Source organism: Chiloscyllium plagiosum, unplaced genomic scaffold, assembly GCF_037043375.1.
Source record: "Chiloscyllium plagiosum isolate Xiang-an unplaced genomic scaffold, Cpla_swu_hap1 HiC_scaffold_39, whole genome shotgun sequence".
Classification (NCBI taxonomy): domain Eukaryota; kingdom Metazoa; phylum Chordata; class Chondrichthyes; order Orectolobiformes; family Hemiscylliidae; genus Chiloscyllium; species Chiloscyllium plagiosum.
In genome coordinates, this window is record NW_028270177.1 from 31,557,531 (window position 1) to 31,580,144 (window position 22,614).

The 22,614-nt window shown below is 43.2% G+C and overlaps 1 protein-coding gene across 5 annotated transcripts in view; it reads right to left on the bottom strand.

Moving 5' to 3' along the window:
- The window catches only part of sema4ba (sema domain, immunoglobulin domain (Ig), transmembrane domain (TM) and short cytoplasmic domain, (semaphorin) 4Ba), a 469,915-nt gene that overhangs the window by 12,895 nt on the left and 434,406 nt on the right, over window positions 1-22,614 (bottom strand). For all 5 annotated transcript variants that reach the window (XM_087981180.1, XM_087981181.1, XM_087981183.1 and 2 more), the window contains 3 exons: window positions 16,221-16,371; window positions 7,756-7,966; window positions 1,319-1,434 (listed from right to left, as the gene is read on the bottom strand). In XM_087981180.1, coding sequence (XP_087837306.1) covers window positions 1,319-1,434; window positions 7,756-7,966; window positions 16,221-16,371 — 478 coding nt within the window. The remainder of the gene's footprint in view (window positions 1-1,318; window positions 1,435-7,755; window positions 7,967-16,220; window positions 16,372-22,614) is intronic.

Genomic DNA, 22,614 nt, shown 5'->3' on the forward strand with positions numbered 1-22,614 from the left:
ATTTGAACTAAAATGCTGTTTGTGCACATGTTCTAAAAAGCTTTTCAAGCAATTTGAAAGTTAGAGAGAACTTTCTCATTTGTTTTTCTTAGTGTGTTCGGTAGTGACTAATGCGCCATCCCTAATGGGGGGACAACTCAGCAGATCACCCACCAATCAGCTCATTCAGAGCTGACAGGTGTGCAAGGGGGAGGATCCTGCCCTATCACAGGCCTTGACACTGGTGACTTGGCTCATTAGAAACTGTGGACCAATCAGAAACTGGTAGCTTTGGGTCCTAAGGCCTGCTGGTTGAGACGTACTTCTTGTGGGTTCCAGAATTTTCTTTTCTCTTTTCTTCTCATGGAAGGGGAAAGCGGTTCAGGGGCAGGAGTGTTTAGATTAAAGAGTAGGAAGGTGGATTTCAGACAAATCCATCAGGCCAATCGCCATGGTTACCAGGTCAGAGAGCAACGAGTTGAGGCCTTTAACAGGCCATTAACTGAGCAATGAAAGGCATTAGTTGCTGGCTACTCATTGAAATTTCTCACCACACACTTAATTGCTTGTGAAGGAGGGGGAAGGGAGGGATGTGGAAGAGGGACAACTTGGCCAATTATTTCCCTCTTGCCATCTCGAGGGAGTAGAAAAGCCTGGCCATAGATTCAAGATTAAAACCTTGGTCTTGGTACAATTCAAAATCTACTGTCTTCCCTAGAAAATCTTTCCATTAGTGTTAATAATATAATCTTTACCCTACTCCATTGAGCCAAAAGGTGTTGAGTTCAAAGTTCAATTCCAAGAAGTCTCCGCTCTCAGTTCCAGTATATCTCCTAGATCATCATCATGTAGATAGTGGGAGTCTATAAAACCATCCTGCATATAGGAGTAACCTAAATAGAATCCATAGGGCCCTATAATTGATTGTTATAGTTGAGCTAATGGAAGAAGTGTTCACGTTTCCAATTCTTAATCAGTCTGCAAATCTTTCTACTTTGCAATACCATTTTCAAAATGAAGAGTGGGAACTTATAAAAACAACAGTCTTAAAAAATACTCTGTTTCCATCTTATTTTAATTTACCATTTCTTTCCTCATCAGCCTCTAGTGAGGATCCTCTTGTGGTTCAAAACCCAAATTCAATGAAAAGAATTGACAAGGGTTAGAGGAAGGAAGATGACCTTATTACTCTCCCCGTGATTGGCTGCTGATAAAAAGATTGAAAGTAAATAGCTTTTTAGTAAATGAGCTGTGTCCCAGCATCTGTTATCGCTAAGGTGGGAGCTGTTTGTTTTTCCTTCTTCAGAAAAATAAGAGTGAATCGCAATGAAATTTGTACCTGTTTCGAATCCAATATCAGATTCTGCACGGGCTGTGGTTCAGCAAAGACAGTAATTTCCTCAATAATATGAACCTTATGATTCACGTTTATAGCTTTGTGCAATATTCCATTTTCTGTCAAAAAAATAAACAATTTTTTTTTTTAAAGTGCAATGTAATAAAATCCAACAGCAACATTACCATTTCATGTAAATAAATTTCACCTCCTGTGAACATAAGAAACATTCTGATTAAGATATCTTATTCCTTTATGAATCTGACAGTATCCAACGAATTGACAGTCCCTCAGGATATTAGGAATCTAACTTCAAACACTGATTTTTCTTTCGACTACTGAATATTTTTAAATCACACATTACGTTTTTGGGTTACCAGCCTTAAAAGACAGCTTTCTATGAAAATCCATCCATTGGTACTGCGATGAAGTTGCTCTTTTAGCAAGGTTATGCTGTCCTTGGCTTTTTTGTAAGTGAGGTTGTAAATGACACAGACTCCGAAAAGTCTGGGTTGAAGGATTTTAAGGGCAATTTGATAGTAGCTAACAGATACTGCCTCAGGGAGAAGGCTTTCCAGTTAAAATAAAAACACTTGTACAATAAAAGGGGAGTTAAGATTAGAGTGGTGCTGGAAAAGCACCTGATGAAGGGCTTTTGCCCAAAACGTTGATTTTCCTGCTCCTCGGATGCTGCCTGACCTGCTATGCTTTTCCAGCACCGCTCTGATCTTGACTCTGACCTCCAATATCTGCAGTCCTCACTTTCGCCTCAATGAAAGGGGAGTGGCCAGTTGTCCCAGCTCAGCTTAACTCTGGTTTGGTTTGGTTTTCAGCAGTAGTGTGGGAAAAAAGCTGCTGGACCCAAAGACACAGGTCCAGGTTGGTACTCTCTCTCTGCCTTCTCTCCTGTAAGAACCTGTCTTTAATTTTACCTTTTGTGCCAAGGGGTGTTTATGAGGATTATCGCAAGTATCTGGAACAGCATCGTTAAGTTGGGATGATCTGTTGGGTTTGCGGAAAGGTTAAGTTATTCTTTATTCGTTTCTTTTTTGTTTGTGTTTCATTCAGTAATCTTGTAAATAAATTCTGTTTTGTTCAAAACTAAGTGGTTTGACCAGCAGAATTTCTCCTGGAACATCCACTTTTCACCTGCTTAAAACAACTGGCAAAATTAGGGCCTGGGCTTCCTTCTTGAAATGTTTGGAGGGGTCTGGCCTGGTCCATAGCAGTACAGACAATGATCCAGCAGCAGTTACACAGGTAGCATGAACAGGTCTGTCTTTCCTCATTTACTGGCATTTTAAATATTTCTATTCAATCTGTACAGTGAAGACATTACACATTTCTAGCCTGAACCCAAGGCTTCTGGCTCAGAGACAACAACAGCCCCTTTTATTAGCAGTACGCAATTTATCAGCTGAAGGGTTAACCCTTTTGTGCTCAATTGCCTAAGCATTTAGCAAAGCTGAATATCTTGAAAACTAGAGCACAATCAACAATAAGTACAACTCAAGGAGAATGGGGATCTCAAGGTGTTTTATCTTTGATTTCCTGAGTGTTGGAATAGCAGGACGGATCTCCCTGTCCTTTGATCCTCTTTACACAGTCCAAGGGAATGACCCTGGATACTCCAGACCCCTCGGCTTCAATGTACGACAACATCTACTAGCTGAACACCAACCCGTGGGGTGAGAATCCTTAATCATCATATTCTACAAATATTAAACACTATACAGCATGAGATTCTGCATTCTGCTCTATTACCCTGATATAAGTATGTAGGTAGGATTTGTCTGGTTAGCAAGCAAACCAATACTTTTCGCTGTAAATCAGAAACAGACAGGAATTGCTAGAAAAGCTCAGCAGGTCTTGCAGCATCTGTGGAGAGAAATCAGAGTTAACGTTTCGGCTCGAGTGACCCTTCCTCCTTTTCACTATACGTCAGTACATGTGATGATGATAAATCAAATCAGCATCATCAGTGCCATCGTATTCAAATTCAGTCTCCCCATACATTACCTCTAGCTCTGCAATGGAGACCCCACTGGTCCCAATGCTGACCCCGGGTGGACATTAAACCTCAGACATCGAAGACCCAGGTGGGCTTAGTGTCTGTGAACACAGGAATGGGTCTTCCTCACAGATGGCTAAAGTTGCAACTTAGGCTGAGAGATTAAAGCTGAAACTTTATTGCTGGAACAGCACAGCAGGTCAGGCAGCATCTAGGGAACAGAAGATTCGACGTTTCGGGCACATGCCCTTCTTCAGGCCAGGCTGAGAGATTAGACAAGATTCAAGGTGTGCCCGTAGGTGATCAGATTTTCCAAACCTTCCTGAGAATCCTTTTCCCTTTGTATGTTGTGCCTTTGTTTTACTTATTGTTGGTTTTGCTCCTGGGTGAGGTCCCTTACTTTGAATGCTGTGTTTGCACAAAATACGACTCTGGTTTTGACTCATTCCGAAGCAGATAGAACACTGCATCAAATATAAATATATTTATATTGAGGACAAAAAGAGGTTCAGCCTGTAGCAATCCAGAATGCTTTTGTGATTATGTTCTGCTAAATGTCAACTTCAGAGGATCAAGCTTTGAGGGGAAAAGGTCAGAAAACTGTTCTTCTTGCTTAATTTGAAATCTGTGACACACTCTTCAGTTTCTAGAATTACATTGCTCATGTCCAACTCCTATAGCAAGCAGCAAGGCACAAGGTTAATGGCAAATGGGATCAGACACATTGTTTTATCAATCAATTATTGATTTTACACAATCAATTAAATTCATTCAGCACCGAAACAGACCATTTTGCCCAACTGGTCAATGCTGGTATTGATGTTCCATATCATTCACTTCCTACTTTGCTTTACCTCACCTTGTAAACATATAGATTAGATTCTCTACAGTGTGGAGCCCAACAAGTCCACACCAACCCTCCGAACAGTAACCCACCCAGACTCATTTCCCTCTGACTAATGCACCTAACGCTATGGGCAATTTAGCGTGGCCAATTCACCTGACCCACACATCTTTGTGATTGTGGGAGGAAGCCCACACAGACACAGGGAAAATGAGCAAACTCCACACAGACAGTCGTCCAAGGCTGGAATCGAACTCAGATCCCTAGCGCTGTGAGGCAGCAGAACTAACCAAAGCCACCATGTCGTCCCAATCAAAAGAAAACATTTTATTACAATGGTGAGGGAATGCAGAGCTTTGAGGTGCAGAGAGATCTGGAAGTTTTGTTGAAGTCACATGGTGTGCAGGGTGTTCTAGCTAGGTGGATAAAGAACTGGTTGAGCAATTGGAGACAGAGAGTAGTAGTTGAAGGGATTTTCTCGAAATGGAGAAAGGTGACCAGTGGTGTTCCACAGGGATCATGCTGGGGCCACTGTTTTTTTAATATACATCAACGATCTAAAAGAGGCCATTGTTGGTCTGATCAGTAAGTTTGCAGATGACACGAAGATTGGTGGAGTAGCAGAAAGCATAGGGGACTGTCAAAGAGTATAGGAGAATATAGATAGACTGGAGAGTTGGGCGGAAAAGTGGCCAATGGAGTTCAATCCAGGCAAACGTGAGGAGATGCATTTTGGGAAGTCTAATACTAGAGCAAACTATACTATAAATGGAAGAGGCTTGGGAAACGTTGATGAGCAGAGAGATCTGGGAGTTGAGGTCCACTGTACCCTGAAGGTGGCTGCACAGGTGGATAGAGTGGTCAAGAAGGCATATGGTATGCTTGCCTTCATCGGACGGGGTATTGAGTATAAGAGCTGGCAGCTCATGTTAAAGTTGTACAAGACATTGGTTCGGCTGCATTTAGAATACTGTGTACAGTTCTGGTCACCACATTACCAAAAGGATGTGGACACTTTGGAGAAGGTGCAGAGAAGGTTTACAAGGATGGTGCCGGTATAGAAGGTGATAACTATAAAGAGAGGTTGAGTAGGTTAGGATTGTTTTCATTAGAAAAAAGGAGATTGGGAGGGACCTGACTGAGGTCTACAAAATCATGAAGGGTATAGACAGGGTGGATAGAGATAAGCTTTTTCCCAGGGTGAAGGATTCAATAACGAGAGGTCACACGTTCAAGGTAAGAGGTAAAACGTTTAAGGAGGATGTACGTGGCAAATACTTTATACAGAGGGTGGTAGGTGCCTGGAATGCATTGCCAGCAGAGGTAGTAGAGGCAGGCACGGTAGATTCATTTAAGGTGTGTCTGGACAGATGTATGAGTAGGTGGGGAGCAGTGGGATACAGGTGCTTAGGAGTTGGGCGATCGGTTTAGTCAGTGGATTTGGATCAGCTCAGGCTTGGAGGGCCGAAGGGCCTGTTCCTGGACTGTAAATTTTCTTTGTTCTTTTTCATTAATTTCATGAGATGTGGACATCACTGGCTAGAGTAGCATTGAGACACTAGGGTGTCCTCACGCATGAATTACAAAAGGTTGGTATGCCGATACAGCAAGTAATTGAGAAAGCTAATTGAAGGTTATTACTTATCGTGAAGAAAATTGAATACAGAAGTAGGGAGGTCTTACTTTAATTATATAGTGCATTAGTGAGAGTACACCTGGAGTACTGAGTAATGTTCACTTTATTTAAGGAAAGATCTAAATGTATTGGAAGGTTTACAAGACTAATATCTGGATGGGCTGGTTGTCTAATGAGGGGAGGCTGGACAGATCTAGGTTGTATCTACTGGAATTCAGAAAGAATCACTTGATTGGAACATGTAATATCCTGAGGGATCTTGACAGAGGTCATGGAGAGTGGATGTTTCCTCTTGTGGAAGAATCTAGAATTAAGGGTCACTTTTTAAAAACAAGGGGTTGCCCAATTTAAGATAGATATCAGAAGATTTTTTTTTCTCTCACAGAGTGTCATGCATCTTTGAAACTCTCAAGTTCAAATGGCAGTGGGAGCAGAGTCTTGGAATATTTTGAAGATAGTGGTGGATGGATTTTCGATGAGCAAGCAGATGAACAGTTACCGGGTAAAGGAGGGGACATACAGTATTCAAATCAGCCATGACTAGCTGATATATTGAGTGGAGGCGAGGTGAATGTGAGTATTGCAGATTCTGGAGATTAGAGCCGAGAGTGTGGTGCTGGAAAAGCACAGCAGGTCAGGCAGCATCCGAGGAGCAGGAGAATCAACGTTTCGGGCAAAAGCTCTTCATCAGAAAGGCGTTGAATGGTAGAGCAGGCTTGAATGGCTAAGTGGTCACTTCAGCTCTCACTTTGTATGCTTGTATCTATGTTCACATTCTTTATTCCTCATGTAGTTCACCCTTAAACATGTCTGGCCAGGCAGGATAAGTGTGTTTGAGAAAGGGTTAACAAGGCATTTGGCATTCTGTGTTTTATAAATAGACTCATGCGGTAAAATGGCAATAAAGGTACCTTTATGAAATTCTGGTCAGTCTCAAATGAAATATTGAGACCAACCCTGGGCACCACACATTAGGAAGATTCAAAGGCAGTAGAGAAGGTGCAAAACAGTTTCAGGAATGAGATTAGATTAGATTCCCTACGGTGTGGAAACAGGCCCTTCCGCCCAACAAGTCCACACCGACCCTCCAAAGAACAACCCACCCAGACCCATTCCCCTACACCTAACACTACAGGCAATTTAGCATGGCCAATTCACCTAACCTGCACATCTTTAGACTGTGAGAGGAAACCGGAGCACCCAGACAGTGGGAGAATGTGGAAACTCCACACAAACAGTTACCCGAGACAGGAATTGAACCTGGTTCCCTGGCACTGTGAGGCAGCAGTACTAACCATTGAGCCACCGAACCTGTTCACCTGAGAGACACAATTGAAGAGATTTAAAAGATGTTTTAATAACCATGAGAGATCTTAACCAAATTATTTTCATTCTTGAAAAGATAGAGAACCATAATTTATGCAAGTGATTGGGGTCTGCTATATACTGCATTAGAGTGTAGTTGAGACAAATTCAAATGTGATTGGCAGGAACAAATGGGATACTGTAGCCACCGTTGGGTTTTCCCTGCTAGCATCCTAAACACTTCCTGGGCAAAGAGGGGTCTCACAAGTGGGGAAACATCTTCAACTGTTGTAAAAACCAATCTGATTCACTAAAGTCCTTTGAGAAAGGAAATCCGCTATCTTTATTTGCTTTAGCCTTTAGGGAGAACAGCAGTCTCCACAGCACAATAAATACAAAAGAGACTAGGTAAGCAGCTGCGACTACAGAAAAGACTCCAGATCCACAGTGATATTGTTGACTTAACTAAATAGCCTAGCAGACCACACAGTTCAAAGAGGCAATAACCATGGGCTTTGTGAGCAATGTTACACATCCCATGGAAGAATAAACAAACAAACTTTCTTTGTTTTCATAAAGGATTACATTTTCAAGAATTCCTCATTAACTAACTAGTATACAGAGAAGTATCAGATTCTCTTTACCTGTGCCCAGAAACAGTACGTCATAATAACCCGAGATAGTCTGCACTCTGTCCACAGTGATCTGGATGTACTTCATATGTTTCTTCATCAGCAAGGGCTGGCTCCTGACAATCTCTTCCATCAGAAAGTGATCTTTTGCAAAATTCAGCACCTTGTCTGGCATTTGGAATGAAGAATTTATGTTCATGGCTCTTGCTGTATTTGTAATGCACTGTGAGGTATAACGCCAGAAAGGGTATTAGTTAACAATAAGCATGTCTAATGAATAGTAACAACAGCTGGGTTACTGGTCAATAGAAATAGGTTCTATCTATACTTTGCTGAAAGCTGTTACAATCCCCAAAGATTTTGATAACTTTTCAAACTTCCAACGAATGACTGAAAGAACCACACAACATTTCATGTTTTAATGCTTTTACTATAACATGCAATCTTAAAGCAGCATTGACTAAACGCTATTCAGTAGGCAATGTATCCTGAAAAATACAGAGGAGAACATGTACCTCCCCATTTAACATTTTGAACAACTGAAAATTAACCTCCACGGTTATACTGTACATTACCCCTTAAACAAAGATTCTAATCTCATGTCCAAAGTGATCGTTAGCTCCCAAGGACCATATTCCGCCCTTTTCCTTTCTCAGTCTGATGACTTCAAATTCCTCAAATGGTTTTTACAGCTACTTAGAGATTCGTCTCTTCATCTAAAGCTAAGTGCATCTTCCATTTGCTTCTTACAACTTCAGTCTCTTCAGTCTGAATACAGACTTCCACCAACTTTTGTGTGTGGTGAACTATAAAGATTTACCCTCTCTCTCTTTCTCTCCCTCTCTCTCAGAATCTTTCAGACTGCACCAGTCTGTTAAATGCAGTAATATTTTCAAGAAGATCTGTCACTGGATCCTACAATGGCTTCCTGTGGACCTTTATTTTCTCAAAGCCAAAAGGCAATGTGAATCTCACTGGCTTTGGAGAAATGATAATTAGGTATCTTCTAGATTTCTGACTTCAATTTATATTGGAGATGAACAGACAGTTTAAAGCCATAGAATTCCTACAGTGTGGAAAGAGGCCAGTGAATCTGCACCAATCCTCGAAAGATCATCCCACTCAGACCCAGGCCCTCAACCTATCCCTGTAGCCCTTTTTTTTAGCAATGACTAACCCACGTAACCTGCAAATTCCTGGGCACAATGGGGCAATTTAGCATGGCCCTTCCACCTAACCTGTACATCTTTGGACTGTGGGAGAAAACCAGAGCACCTGGAGGAAACCCACACAGACACAGAGAGAAAGTGGAAACTCAACACATTTTACTCCATTTTACCCATACAATACAGTCATAAAGTCAGAGAGAGGCAGAGCATGGAAACAGACCCTTCGGTCCAACTCATCCATGCCAACCAGGTATCTCAACCTAATCTAGTCCCATTTGTCAGCATTTGGCCCAAATCCCTGGAAACCTTTCTTATTCCGAAATGTCACCATCTTGTTTCAACAAAGATGATATAACTTTGAACATCTCCCCTCCACTTTTGTTCTTTCAAAATGAACAATGTCAGCGTCTCTAGTTCCTCTGCAAATTTATTGAACAATTACAGTCCAGGCAAAGGCCAATCAGGCCAGTGACCTCAAGCTTGCTCTCTAGAACAATCCACTTTGTCTATCTCCAGAACTCAGCAAGTTTATTTCACTCAAGTGCGTGGTCACGTGAGCTACTTACATGTCACAGTCTTCCATAACCAATAGCCACCAAAACAAAGGAACTACTTATCCCATTGATATCTTTGAGTGCTTACCATTTGCAAATCAGTGAACACTTACAGCTGACTAAACAACAACCTTTTCACTTCAGCAGAAGAAAGTTACTCTTTCGCTGTGCCAGGGCTCTGGGAAATCCTGAAGATGTGAAGGATATTCGATCCATGTGGCACAGTCTTTATCACAGAAATATTTGGAACAAAATTGCTCTGGTCTGTCTAATGCAGCGCAACTTCCAAAATATTTTGCTGCAAATTTTATTCATGTGCTGTACCAGCAGATGTTGACATGTTCAACATGTTGAAAGCAGTGCAATTTACTTCTATCAATGCTGAAAGAGGTGGATGAAAACTATAGTCACACAGCACAGGATAAACATAGTTTTAAAATCTGCTGCTGTAGGAAACTCTTTTAAGTTGCAATATAAATAAATGTTTCTGGCACCTATTTAGTCACCTGGAGCCAGTAGACATCTCTCTCTCTCTCTCTCCCCCCTCCACTGGTTCTGTACAGTCATGGTATAGGTCCAATGATTATGATAAATGTTTTAAGATACATTTCAGTCATGATCTAACTGAATGGCAGAATGCAGTCAAGGGGCTGAATGGCCTCTTACTATTATGCTTTTGAATTGTAACATATCCATTTTGCTTGGGAAACCTACTGCTGCCCCAAGTCTTACATTTTACATTTTTTTTTGCTACTTTGACAGGGCTGGATTCACAAATGAAGTTATAAGGTCATAGGTTATAGACAATCTTATCCTTCGCCAGTAGAAACACAGATAAGAGCAATTAAAGCGCCAGATGATTTAATGTACCGTGACTTTGTTAATAGGAAATGATGGGAATTGGAGAGTTAATGACACATGGAAAAGAATATTTTCTTCACACCTTTCAAGCATTTAATGAGCTCCTTAAATGGAGGACAGCTCATTCATTCATTGGCAGACCAGTCAAAACTGTCTTTGTGATGACTCGGTGTCAAAGTTCAAAACCTTGTCATCATTGATCTCCATGTGGAGGTGAATCTGATTGGTATAATGGGGAATTAGTCACGCCCACTCCACCATTGAGCTGAGTGGCCGATCCTGGTTTAATTAAGAGTGCAGATGAGCCTCCTAGGAGCTGCACCAGACTTATCTAGAAATGATGTGTCAACTTTCTGCACCAACAACAACTAGTGGAAGGAGCAAGCAATAGGCAGGGCTGATTGATTCCACAACCAATGAATCTGACTGAAGCTCAGCAATGCTGCCAGTTCCAGCTATGAATAGTGCTGGGCAATTAAACAACTGGCAGGTGGCAGAGGCTTCACAAATATCCCTCATCCCCAAGGATGGAGGCACCCAGCACATCGATGCAAAACACAAGCTTCAAGTTTTTTTACCAATCTTTAGCCAAGGTTGTCAATTGGATGATCCGTCTTGGACTCCTCCTCAGGCTCCAGGCAATATGGATGTCAGTCTTAAGCCACTCTGTGTGATTCTAAGAAAAGGCTGAAGACACTATAGACTGTAAAGGCTATTGGCCCTGACAATATTCCGGCAAATCTGTGCTCCAGCTCCTTCTATTACAGCTCTTCTACTCCAGCCACAACACTGGCATCTATGTAACAGTACGTAAAATTACTCAGGTATGCTCCCGTAACAAATGCAGGACACATCCAACCCGACCAGATGATCTGTCCAATCTCTATCATCAGCAAAGTGACGGAATGGGTCATTGACAGTATCATTAAGTGCCACTTTCAAAACAATAACCTACTATTGATGCTCAATTTAGATGTTACTAGGACCACTCAGATCTTGACCTCATTACAGCCCTGGTCCAAACACGGACAAAAGACCTTACCTCTCACGGTGAGGGTGAGAGTGATGGCCCTTGACATCAAGGCAGCATATGATCAAGTACAGCGTCAAAGAACCCTCGTAAAACTTCAGCGAATCAGGGGAAACCCTTCACTAGTAGGAGTCATATATGGCACGGTGGCATAGTGGTTAGCACTGCTGCCTCACTACGCCAGGAAGTTAGGTTTGATTCCAGTCCTGGGTGACTGTCTATGTGGAGTTCGCACAATTTTCCTGCGTCTGTGTGGGTTTCCTTCGATGCTCTGGTTTCCTTAATAAAGAAGGGTTCTGCTCTTTGTAGACAGAAAGAACTTCCATACATACTGCTCACATTTCAACACAACAAAATAGGTGGCAGCCACTCTCTCATTTGTTGCTCAGGGCAATACCATGACCAGTAAGAATCAATCTGCCTTATTTAAATTGTAACCAAAACCTTGGCAGTTAACTGCCAATCATATTGACTGGTGCACTCTCCATGATGACATCTCTTCCACTCAGAGCTCACTTTCCAAACAATCAGCACTCTCCTCTCATACAATATTTGTCTACTCATTTCTTTCGTATTTCTTGTAAATTGTCCTAATGACTGCAAAATGAAAAGATTTGACAAACTATACCATTTTTCAGGAATACTCAAATTCTCTGCATCCACAAAACTATATTTTATTGGAGAAACATATTCACAATACTCTTAAAAGAAAGCAGGTTCACCTTAACTGGATCAATCAGTGTGACAATGTGTTGCTGTATGATAGGTATCAACAGCATATACACGTGTTCCCTCTTAAAATGAATACAATTGTTAACATGCTATTCAAACTGAAAAATGCCTAAATTAAAAGACTATTACAAAATTGAGAGACAAAGTCAGCTGGGAGTGTTAATTTCTGATGTAGAAACACAGTTGGCAAGGACAAGGCTATATTTGTGACTTCCAACCAATAATTCATTGATAGAAAAAAGCTGAATGTGGGAGATGTGACATACGGATGGTGTAGCTCTTAAATAACATATTCAGTATGAAAACTGTTCATGATCTAATTGACTGTCAATACCACAGCCAGTAAATTCAATACTCTTCTCGTTAAATCCACAATTCTTTTTTTTTCTGATGTTGGGGTCCCTGGGCAGATCTGCCTTTGCCCATTTTCCAACAGTCCCCTACTATTTGCATGTTTTCCAGACTGCATGATGATGGGGTGATTTGTCTGAATCATTTTCATGTTTCATTCATTTTTAGGAAGTGAGCACCACTGCCAAAGCTAGGTTTATTCTGCATTCCTCATTGCCTTGTAACATAGTGGCAAACTGTCCAACATGCACCCATTGTAGTCCATGAGCATGACTTTCTGCCAACTTGTTTTTCTAAGTGTTATTGTTTTGAAAGTATCTCTACCATGCCCACCACTTCACTTCATAATGACAGTCATGGTGCACTTGGTAGCTCCCTTGCCTCTGAGCTGCAAGGGTCTGGTTTCAAGTCACCTTATGCACAAAATTCATGCGTTATACTCCAGTATGAAAAAGTGCTACATTGTAGGTGGTGCTGTCCTTCAGCACCATTAAACTGAGGACCTTCATGTCCCTTCTGGTGGATCCCACACTTGATTCTTGAAGAAGAGTTGGTGGTGGGAGCGGTTATCCCCATTGCCATGCCCTTTCTTTCTCTCTTAATGATTATCATGATTAGACAATCTGATCAGTTACTATCGTGCTGTTGGTAAAACCTTGTGGTATGCAATGTGGTTGCAGCACTTGCTTTAAATTGTTTTGAAATAAACGGTGGTTACTATATTAATGCAAGTTTGTTTTCCAATTTAGGTTAATTAGGTTAATTTTGGTTAATTCCAATTTAGGTTAATTACTGTTCCATTATGGTTTTACTCTTGTTTCTCTCATATTCAAGTCTCTGTTTGCGAGCTCTGTCGGCTAGTTATCATTTGAGAGCTTGCCTAATGACAAAACCTGGCTTTACACCATTATACCAATCAGATCCATCTCCACACAGGGATCAGTGATGACAAATTTTGAAATTTGACACAGGGTCATCACAAAGACAGTTTTGACTGATCTGCCGATGGATGAATGAACTGTCCTCCATTTAAGGAGCTCATTAGATGCTTGAAAGGTGTGAAGGAAGTATTCTTTACCATGTGTCATTAACACTCCAATTCCCATCATTTCCCATTAACAAAGCCACGGTGCATTAAATCATCTGGTGCTATATGTGCTCTTAGCTGCGTTTCTACTGACAAAAGATAAGACTATTTATAACCTATGACCTTATAACTTCATTTGCGAATCCAGAGTTAATTGTCAAAGTAGCTAATAAATTGTAGGTCATGGGGCAGTAGTAGCTTTCCCAAGAAAAATGGATATGTTACAGTTCAGAAGCATAATAATAAGAGTCCAGAACTAGAGGGCATAGGTTTAGGGTGAGAGGGGAAGGATATAATAGGGACATAAGGGGCAACATTTTCACACAGAGGGTGGTACGTGTATGGAATGAGCTGCCAGAGGAAGTGGTGGAGGCTGGTACAATTGCAACATTTAAGAGGCATTTGGATGGGTACATGAATAGGAAGGGTTTAGAGGGATATGGGCCAGGTGCTGGCAGGTGGGACTAGATTGAGTTGGGATATCCAGTCGGCATGGACCGGTTGGACCGAAGGGTCTGTTTCCATGCTGTACATCTCTATGACCCTATGACTCTAAGAGGCCATTCAGCCCCTTGACTGCATTCTGTCATTCAGTTAGATCATGACTGAAGTGTATCTTAATCCATTTATCACAATCATTGGACCTATATTACATGAGTGTATGGAATGGTAGGGGGTGTGGATGGAGAGAGAAAGAGGGAGAGAGGCAGGTCGACTGGCTCCAGGTGACTAAATAAGTGCCAGAAACATTTATTTAAACTTAAAACAGTTTTCTACAGCAGCAGATTTTAAAACAATTTTTCATTCACAGTGATTATCCTGTGCTGTGTGAGTGTAGTTTTCATCCACCTCTTTCAGCATTGACAAAAGTAAACTGCACTGCTTTCAACAGTCATTCCTGATGAAGGGCTTATGCCCGAAACGTCGATTCTCCTGCTCCTCAGATGCTACCTGACCTGCTGTGCTTTTCCAGCACCACACTCTCGACACTGCTTTCAACAAGTCAGACATATCAACACGTCTGCAGCATATGAATAAAATTTGCAGCAAAATATTTTGGAGGTAGCGCTGTATTAGACAGACCAGAGCAATTTTGTTCCAAATATTTCTGTGACAAGCAATGTATGACATGCATCGAATATCCTTCACATCTTCAGGATTTCCCAGAGCCCTGGCACAGCGAATGAATAACTTTCTTCTGCTGAAGTGAAAAGGTTATTGTTTAGTCAGCTCTGAGTGTTCAATGATTTTCAAATGGTAAGCATTCGAACGTATCAGTGGGACAAGCAGTTCCTTTGTTTTGGTGGTTATTGGTTAAGGGGATCTGTGTAGCCAAAGACAATTGAAGAACTATCATCCATTCAAAGAGGAAATCACTATGGGATCAGCTGCATGCTGGGCTATTGCTGACAAATTAGGCTGTTGTTGATGATGGCCGATAGCACCTCGTTACCCAGTTCTGAGCTGCTGGATTTGTTCAACTTCTATCCCATTGAGCACAGTGGTGGTGCTACACAACACAATGGGGAGTATTCTCAATCTAAAGTTGGCACTTTGTCCACCAAAGGCTCTGCCTTGGTCACTCCTAACATTACTGTCACGGACTGATTCACCTACAACTGGTAGCTTGGTGAGGATGTGGTCAGGTAGTGGTTCCCTCGACACTTGACAACACAGACTTAGTCTAGCAGTTATGACCTTTCAAACTTGACCAGCTCTGTCAGCAGGAGAAAGTGAGGACAGCAGATGCTGGAGATCAGAGCTGAAAATGTGTTGCTGGAAAAGTGCAGCAGGTCAGGCAGCATCCAAGTAGCAGGAGAATCGACGATTCGGGCATGAGCCATTCCTGAAGAAGGGCTCATGCTCGAAACGGCGATTCTCCTGCTCCTTGGGTGCTACCTGACCTGCTGCACTTTTCCAGCAACACATTTTCAGCTCTGTCAGTAATAGTGCTACCACTCCTGGTAAGGATGACCCACAGCACCTCATGGATGCCCAGTTTTGAGTTGCTAGATCTGGTTGAGGTTTATCCCATTTAGCACAAGATGATGCTGTATAATTGTACATCCTCAACACGAAGGCAGGCTTTCCTCTCCACAAGGCCTGTGCCATGGTCACTGCCACCAATGATGCCATGGGCAGATGCATCCGTGGTAGATAAGATTGGTAGTCAATCCTAACAATACTCATTCATCTACAACAGGTGGATTGGTAAGAACAGGTTTAAGTACGTTCTTGCCTCCTGTGGGCTCCTTCATGACCTCCTGCAGACCCAGTCTAGCAGCTAAGTCCTCATGATCTGACCAGCTCGGTCAGTAGTGGTACTGACAAGCCACTCGGAGGGTGGACATTGAAGACACCACACAGAGCACATTCTGCACTTGGCCTCCATTAATGCTTCCTTCAAGTGCTGTTCAATGTGGGAAGTACTGACATAGCTACTTACAGTAAGGAAAGAAATCCATGATGAGAAACCACTATAACAGGAAGTTAAGCTTTTGTCAGGAAATAGGGGCCCTATGCAAGGTTTTAATTGATGAATAGAAAGATCATTGAATAATTTAGAATATAATCAGAACTAACTTTCACAATGTACTTGGCACTAGATAAAGCATCAAGGCTTTTGTATTAAAATGTCAATTAATTCCTCCAAAACTCAATAAGGCTCATTCTTAATTATTAGAGATACTTACAGCTCCTGGCCTTGGTTCAGGAACAACATGATTGTAAGGATACCATTGCTGTGTCTCCCGGTTCACTTCCATGTATCTTCCATTGAAGGCCTTCTTCATATCTTCCATAGAGTAGGCACAAACAGCAGAAGAGGCTGCCCCGCCCTTGTACCTGAGAAGCAATAGAGAATAAATGTAATGGTCAACTCTCTATCTCTCCTTCCAGTTCATACAAATTCCAGTCTCCTCTGTCAAAGAGACCCATCAATCTTTCAGTGACTTTATTCAATGTGATCCTCTCATTCACACTGTGGTGTTTAGTACCAGCTACAGAGAAACAGTCTGATAGTTGTTATTACAAGTGACAGAAAACAACTGCTAATTTTGCAAGGTGTAACCAAACAGTAATACTGAAAGGTTCATTTCTCACTTGCTCCTTTTTTATTTAAACAGGATGTTGTAAATTTCATACACAGTTTCTGTTTGTCATCTTAACTGTATGAGAGAAAGATTCATAAAAGCAAAGTGAGCAGTTACTGTAAGTCAGTAACAAGGAGATTCAGTGTAAAATCGCATAATTAGCTCCTAGTTAATCATATACATATATCTGAATCACGAATGAATGCCACGTTATTTCTGTGATGCAGTAAGGAGTAATCCAGCCGTATCCACATGCCAACACAAAGGCTGCATATTTCCACTTCTGTAACATTGTCCAGTTCTGTCTCTGCCTCCGCCCATCTGCTGCTGAAATGCCTATCCATGCATTGTCTCTAAATCAAGACTATTCCTACACATTATTGGTCAGCTTTCAATATGAGAGCATCCAAATTTCTGCTGCCTGTGTCCTGACTCATGCTCAGTTCCAACCAGATTTGCCTGGAATGGACAGGGTAAAGATTATTGGAAAAAAGGGGGTTGATGAACACTGAACAGCTGTTTATCAGAACATAGCTCATGACTCAAAACAAAGGACAAAGGAATCTAGGAAGGGGATAAAATAACCTTGATTAGCTAAGGAGGTTCAGGATAGTATCCATGATTTGGAGATGCTGGTGTTGGACTGGGGTGTACAAAGTTAAAAATCACACAACACCAGGTTATAGTCCAACAGGTTTATTTGAAAGCACTAGCTTTCGGAGCGCTGCTCCTTCATCAGGTGGTTCTGGAGAGTCATAACTCTTTAACCACTTGACGAAGGAGCAGTGCTCCGAAAGCTAGAGCTTCCAAATACAGAAGAACTTCGATTATCCAAATAAGATGGGCAGGCACCATTTTGTTCGGATAATTGATTACTCAGTTAATTGATTTAATGCCTCTCCTCTGGGGCTCGGGGCTTTCTGTTAAGTCCGCTCCCCATTCAGGAGAAACCCTGTCCAACACCAACTCCCGCCCACCCCCACCCTCACCCTCCCCCCAAAACCCCATCCAACACTGTCCCCCATCCGCCCCTACTCCCCAAAAACCCTGTACAACACCACCCCCCGCTCACCCCCACCCACCCATCCCCCATCCACCCCCACTCCCCCAAAACCCCATCCATTACTGTCCCCCATCGCCCCACCACCCCAAACCCCATTCAACACCACCCCCCATCCGCCCCCAAACCCCAAAACCCCATCCAACACCGTCCCCCATCCGCCCCCACCCCCAAACCCCATCCAACACTGAACCCCATCCACCCCCACCCCCAAAACCACGTCCAACACCGCCCCCCCATCCCACCCTAACCCCCCCCAAAACCCCATCCAACACCGTCCCCCATCCGCCACCACCCCCCAAAAACGCCATTCAAAACCGTCCCCTATCTGCCCCAACCTCCAAACCCCATCCAACACCGTCCCCATGTGCCCCCATCCCCCAAACCCCGTCCAACACCGCCCCCATCCATTCCCACCCCCCAAAACCCCATCCAACACCGTCCCCCATCCGCCCCCACCCCCCAAAACCCCATCCAACTCCGTACCCCCATCCGCCCCCACCCCCCTAAAACCCCATCCAACACCGCCCCCCATATCCCCATCCAACACCGTCCTCCATCCACCTCCACCCCCAAAAACCCCGTCCAACATCGTGCCCCATCCGCCCCCTCTCCACCAAAACCCCATCCAACACCGTCCCCCATCCACCCCCACCCACCCAAAACCCCATCCAACACCATCCTGCATCCGCCCCCACCCCCCAAAACCCCATCCAACACCGTCCTCCTGTCCGCTCCCACCCCCCCAAAACCCCATCCAACACCATCCTGCATCCGCCCCCACCCCCCCAAAACCCCATCCAACACCATCCCCCATCCACCCCCACCCCCCAAATCCCCATCCAACACCATCCTGCATCCACCCCCACCCCGCCAAAACCCCATCCAACACCGTCCCCCATCAAGAACGAATCTGGGGAAATAATAATGTGAACTGGACAATGGCAGATGAGTTTAATAAATAGTTTGCATCAATCTTAACTGTAAGAGGTGTAAAAATAAAAATACTAAATAATAAAGGGGCAAAAGATAGTTAAAGGAAACAAAATAAATACAATATCTAACACTAGGGGAAAAGTAATAGGGATAATGATAAGGATTAAACCTCGGCATAATATTGTGGGCCAAAGGGCCTGTTCTGTGCTGTACTTTTCTATGATAAAGGCTGTTAAGTTCCCTGGACCTGTTAGATATTAAAACAACTTACTACAAAGATAATGGAGACATTGGGTGTAATAGGGGGGAAGGTGAGTGGTGAGGATGACATAAAAAATTATTGATGGATAATGTGAATTGGCAAAACTTGGTAGATTGAATAAAAGAGGAAAATGTGATGTTATGCGCTTTGACCTGAAGAATGAAGGAGCTGAATATTATTTAAATAGAGAAAGTCTGTAGAAAGCTAGAAGGTTTTGGGGTCTTTGTCCATGAATCACAAATAGCTAGCACCCAAGTTCAATAGGTAATAGGGAAGGCAAATGGGAATATTGGCCTTTATTTCAAAGGGAGTGGAGAATAAATTGAGGAGTCCTGCTAAAACTATACAAGGTACTCATTAGACCACAACTAGAATACAATGAACAGTTTTGTTTCCCTTATCTTAGGAAAGAAATATTAGCATTGAAGACAGTTGGAGAAGATTCACTAAGTTGCTACAGAGGCACTTTCATATGAAGAGAGATTGGGTAGGTTAGGCTTGCACTCATTGCAGTTTATGAGAACAAGAGATGACTTTATTGAAACATTTAAGATTATAAGCAAGTTTGACAGGGTTGGTGTGGACAGGTTGTTTCACCTTGTGGGAGAGTCTAGAATCAGATGGCATAACCTGAGTAAGGAACCACTCATTTATAGAGCCATAGAGTCATAGAGATGTACAGCATGGAAACAGACCCTTCGGTCCAACTCGTCCATGCCGACCAGATATCCCAACCCAATCTCGCCTCACCCTCCCCATATCCCTCCAAACCCTTCCTATTCATATATCCATCCAGATGCCTTTTAAATATCGCAAAGGTACCAGTCTCCACCAGTTTATACTGAGAAGAGGAGGAATTTTTTCTCTCAGAGGAGAGTTAATCTGTAGAATTCTTTACTGCAGAGGGTCGCCGAGGCTGGGTCATTAAGTATATTCAAGGCTGAGGTAGAGTTTTAATCAATACTGAATGAAGAGTTATGGGGAAAAGCAGGAAAATGAAGTTAAGTATTATCAGGTCTGATCTCAATGAATAGTGGATTAAACTCAATAGATCTATCGATAGCTTTGCTCCTAAGGTATATGGTCTTAACCCTCTACTTATTTATTTATTATGACTCCATTTTTTAAGTGATGCCATCATTTAAAATTTGTCATTCTGGTTTTCAAACTTCTCCATGGCCTTATCCCTCTCCCATTGCTATAGCCTCCTGCAGCCCTACAACTCTACAAAATATTTACCTTCCTCTAATTCTGGCCTCTTGGGGCATCCTTGATTTTCTTCGCTCCACTGACAAGTCCATTGCCTCATGTGCCAAGAGTCTAAGCTCTAGAATTTCAACTCTGTCTCAAAGTGTGACAAACATGCGAGAACTGGATCTAAGATTGTGTAACCAGATGGCAGAGACAGAAGCGTGTTTTTTTTCTGATATGATACTTAGCTAGCAGATGAGCCAATCAGCTGAACAGATACTTTGCAGATGGTAGAATTCCACAAGCCTGCAGCCCTTGATTTTCTATCGAATTAGGTCAGTTGATGAAAAATCAGAAGCTACTATTCTCTTGACTACCCAGCCTAACTGAGCACTCTTCCATGCTGAGGTTGGCTGGAGATTTAGCCCCATGAATAAATCCAAACGTACAGTAACAGCTTCTTAAAATACATAAAAAGAGAGAAGTCAAAGTGAACATAGACTTCTTAAAAAATGAAACTAGGGAAACAATAATGTGGAACCAGGCAATGGCAGATGAGCTTAATAAATAGTTTACATTAATTTTTACTGCAGACGACAGAAAAATAAAAATACTAAATAATCAAGGGGCAAAAGATGATTAATGAAAACAAAATAAGTACAATAATTTACACTGGAGAAAAAGTAATAGGGATTTTCTCAGCTCACCTGTGTCTCCTACATTACAATTGTGACAATACATCTTTAACTGGAGAGCACTTCAGGACATTCTGAGGTTATGAAGGGTGCTACATAAATGCAATGCTTCCTTTTCATTTGTTTCTGGATGCTCTCTGTAGCATTCATATCCTGTCCATAAAGAGGTTCTAAAATCCTCCCACAGTCCTGTTCACTCTCTAGCCCTATCTGTTAAATGTGGAGAGGTGGAGGAGTGGTAGACTCATTGGGTCAGTAATTCAGAACCAAGCCTAACATCCAGGGGACATAGATTCCAATCGAACCATGGTAGACATTGAAATTTACAACAACAAAAGAGTAGGAGAAAGTGAGGACTGCAGATGCTGGAGTACCAGAGTTGAAAAATGTGGTGCTGGAAAAACACAGCAGGCCAGGCAGCATCCGAGGAGCAGGATAATCGACGTTTCAGGCATAAGCCCTTCTTCAGGAATGAGGCTGGTGTGCCAAGCGGGCTGAGATAAAAGGTAGGGGGGAGGGAATTTGGGAGAGGGGCGCTGGGAATATGATAGGTGGAAGGAGGTGAGGGTGATAGGCCGGAGAGGGGGCGAGGGTGGAGAGGTCGGGAAGATTGCAGGTCAAGAGGGCAGTGCTGAATCCAAGGGTTGGGACTGAGATAAAGTGGGGGGAGGGGAAATGAGGAAGCTGGAGAAATCTACATTCATCCAGTGTGGTTGGAGGGTTCGTAGGCAGAAGATGAGGTGCTCTTCCCCCAGGCGTCGTGTGGCCAGGGTCTGGCGATGGAGGAGGCCAAGGACCTGCATGTCATTGGTGGAGTGGGAGGGGGAGTTAAAGTGTTCAGACACAGGGCGGTTGGGTTGGTTGGTTCGGGTGTCCCAAAAGTGTTTCCTGAAACGTTCCGCAAGTAGGCAGCCTGTCTACCCAATGTTGAGGAGACCACATCGGGTGCAGCGGATACAGTAAGCGATGTGTGTGGAGGTGCAGGTGAATTTGCGACGGATATAGAAGGATCCATTGGGGCCTTGGAGGGAGGTGAGGGGGGAGGTGTGGGTGCAAGTTTTGCACTTCTTGCAGTTGCTGGGGAAGGTGCCGGGAGTGGAGGTTGGGTTGGTGGGGGGTGTGGACTTGACGAGGGAGTCGTGGAGGGAGTGGTCTCTCCTGAATGCTAATAGGGGTGGAGAGGGAAATATATCCTTGGTGGTGGGGTCTGTCTGGAGGTGGCAGAAATGACGGAGGATGATACGATGTATCCGGAGGTTGGTGGGGTGGAAGGTGAGGACTAGTGGGGTTCTGTCCTGGTGGCGATTGGAGAGGCGGGGTTCAAGGGCAGAGGAGCAGGAAGTGGAGGAAATGCGGTGGAGAGTGTCGTCGACCACCTCGGAGGGGAAATTGCGGTCTTTGAAGAAGGAGGCCATTTGAGTTGTTCGGTTGTGGAACTGGTCCTCCTGGGAGTAGATGCGGCGGAGGGCGGAGGAATTGGGAATATGGGATGGCGTTTTTACAGGGGGCAGGGTGGGAGGAGGGGTAATCTAGGTAGCTGTTGGGAGACGGTCGGTTTGTAGTAAAACAAGAGGGTATCCATTTCAATTGGTCTGCAAAGGAAGTGAGAGAAACATTTTACACTCAGCGAGTAGTTGGGGTATGGACTCAGTGCCTGAAACCATGGTGGAGACAGGGTCAGTGAGGCATTCAAGAGAACGTTGGATGATTATCTAGATAAAAGTAGTTTGCAAGTGCTTGGGGGGAAAGCAGGACATCTGCACCAGATAACGGGGCTCATTTAACAAGCTGGTGCATGCTCAGTGGTGCTGAATGGCCTCCTGTAACCAAAACATTTCCAAGATTTTGTGA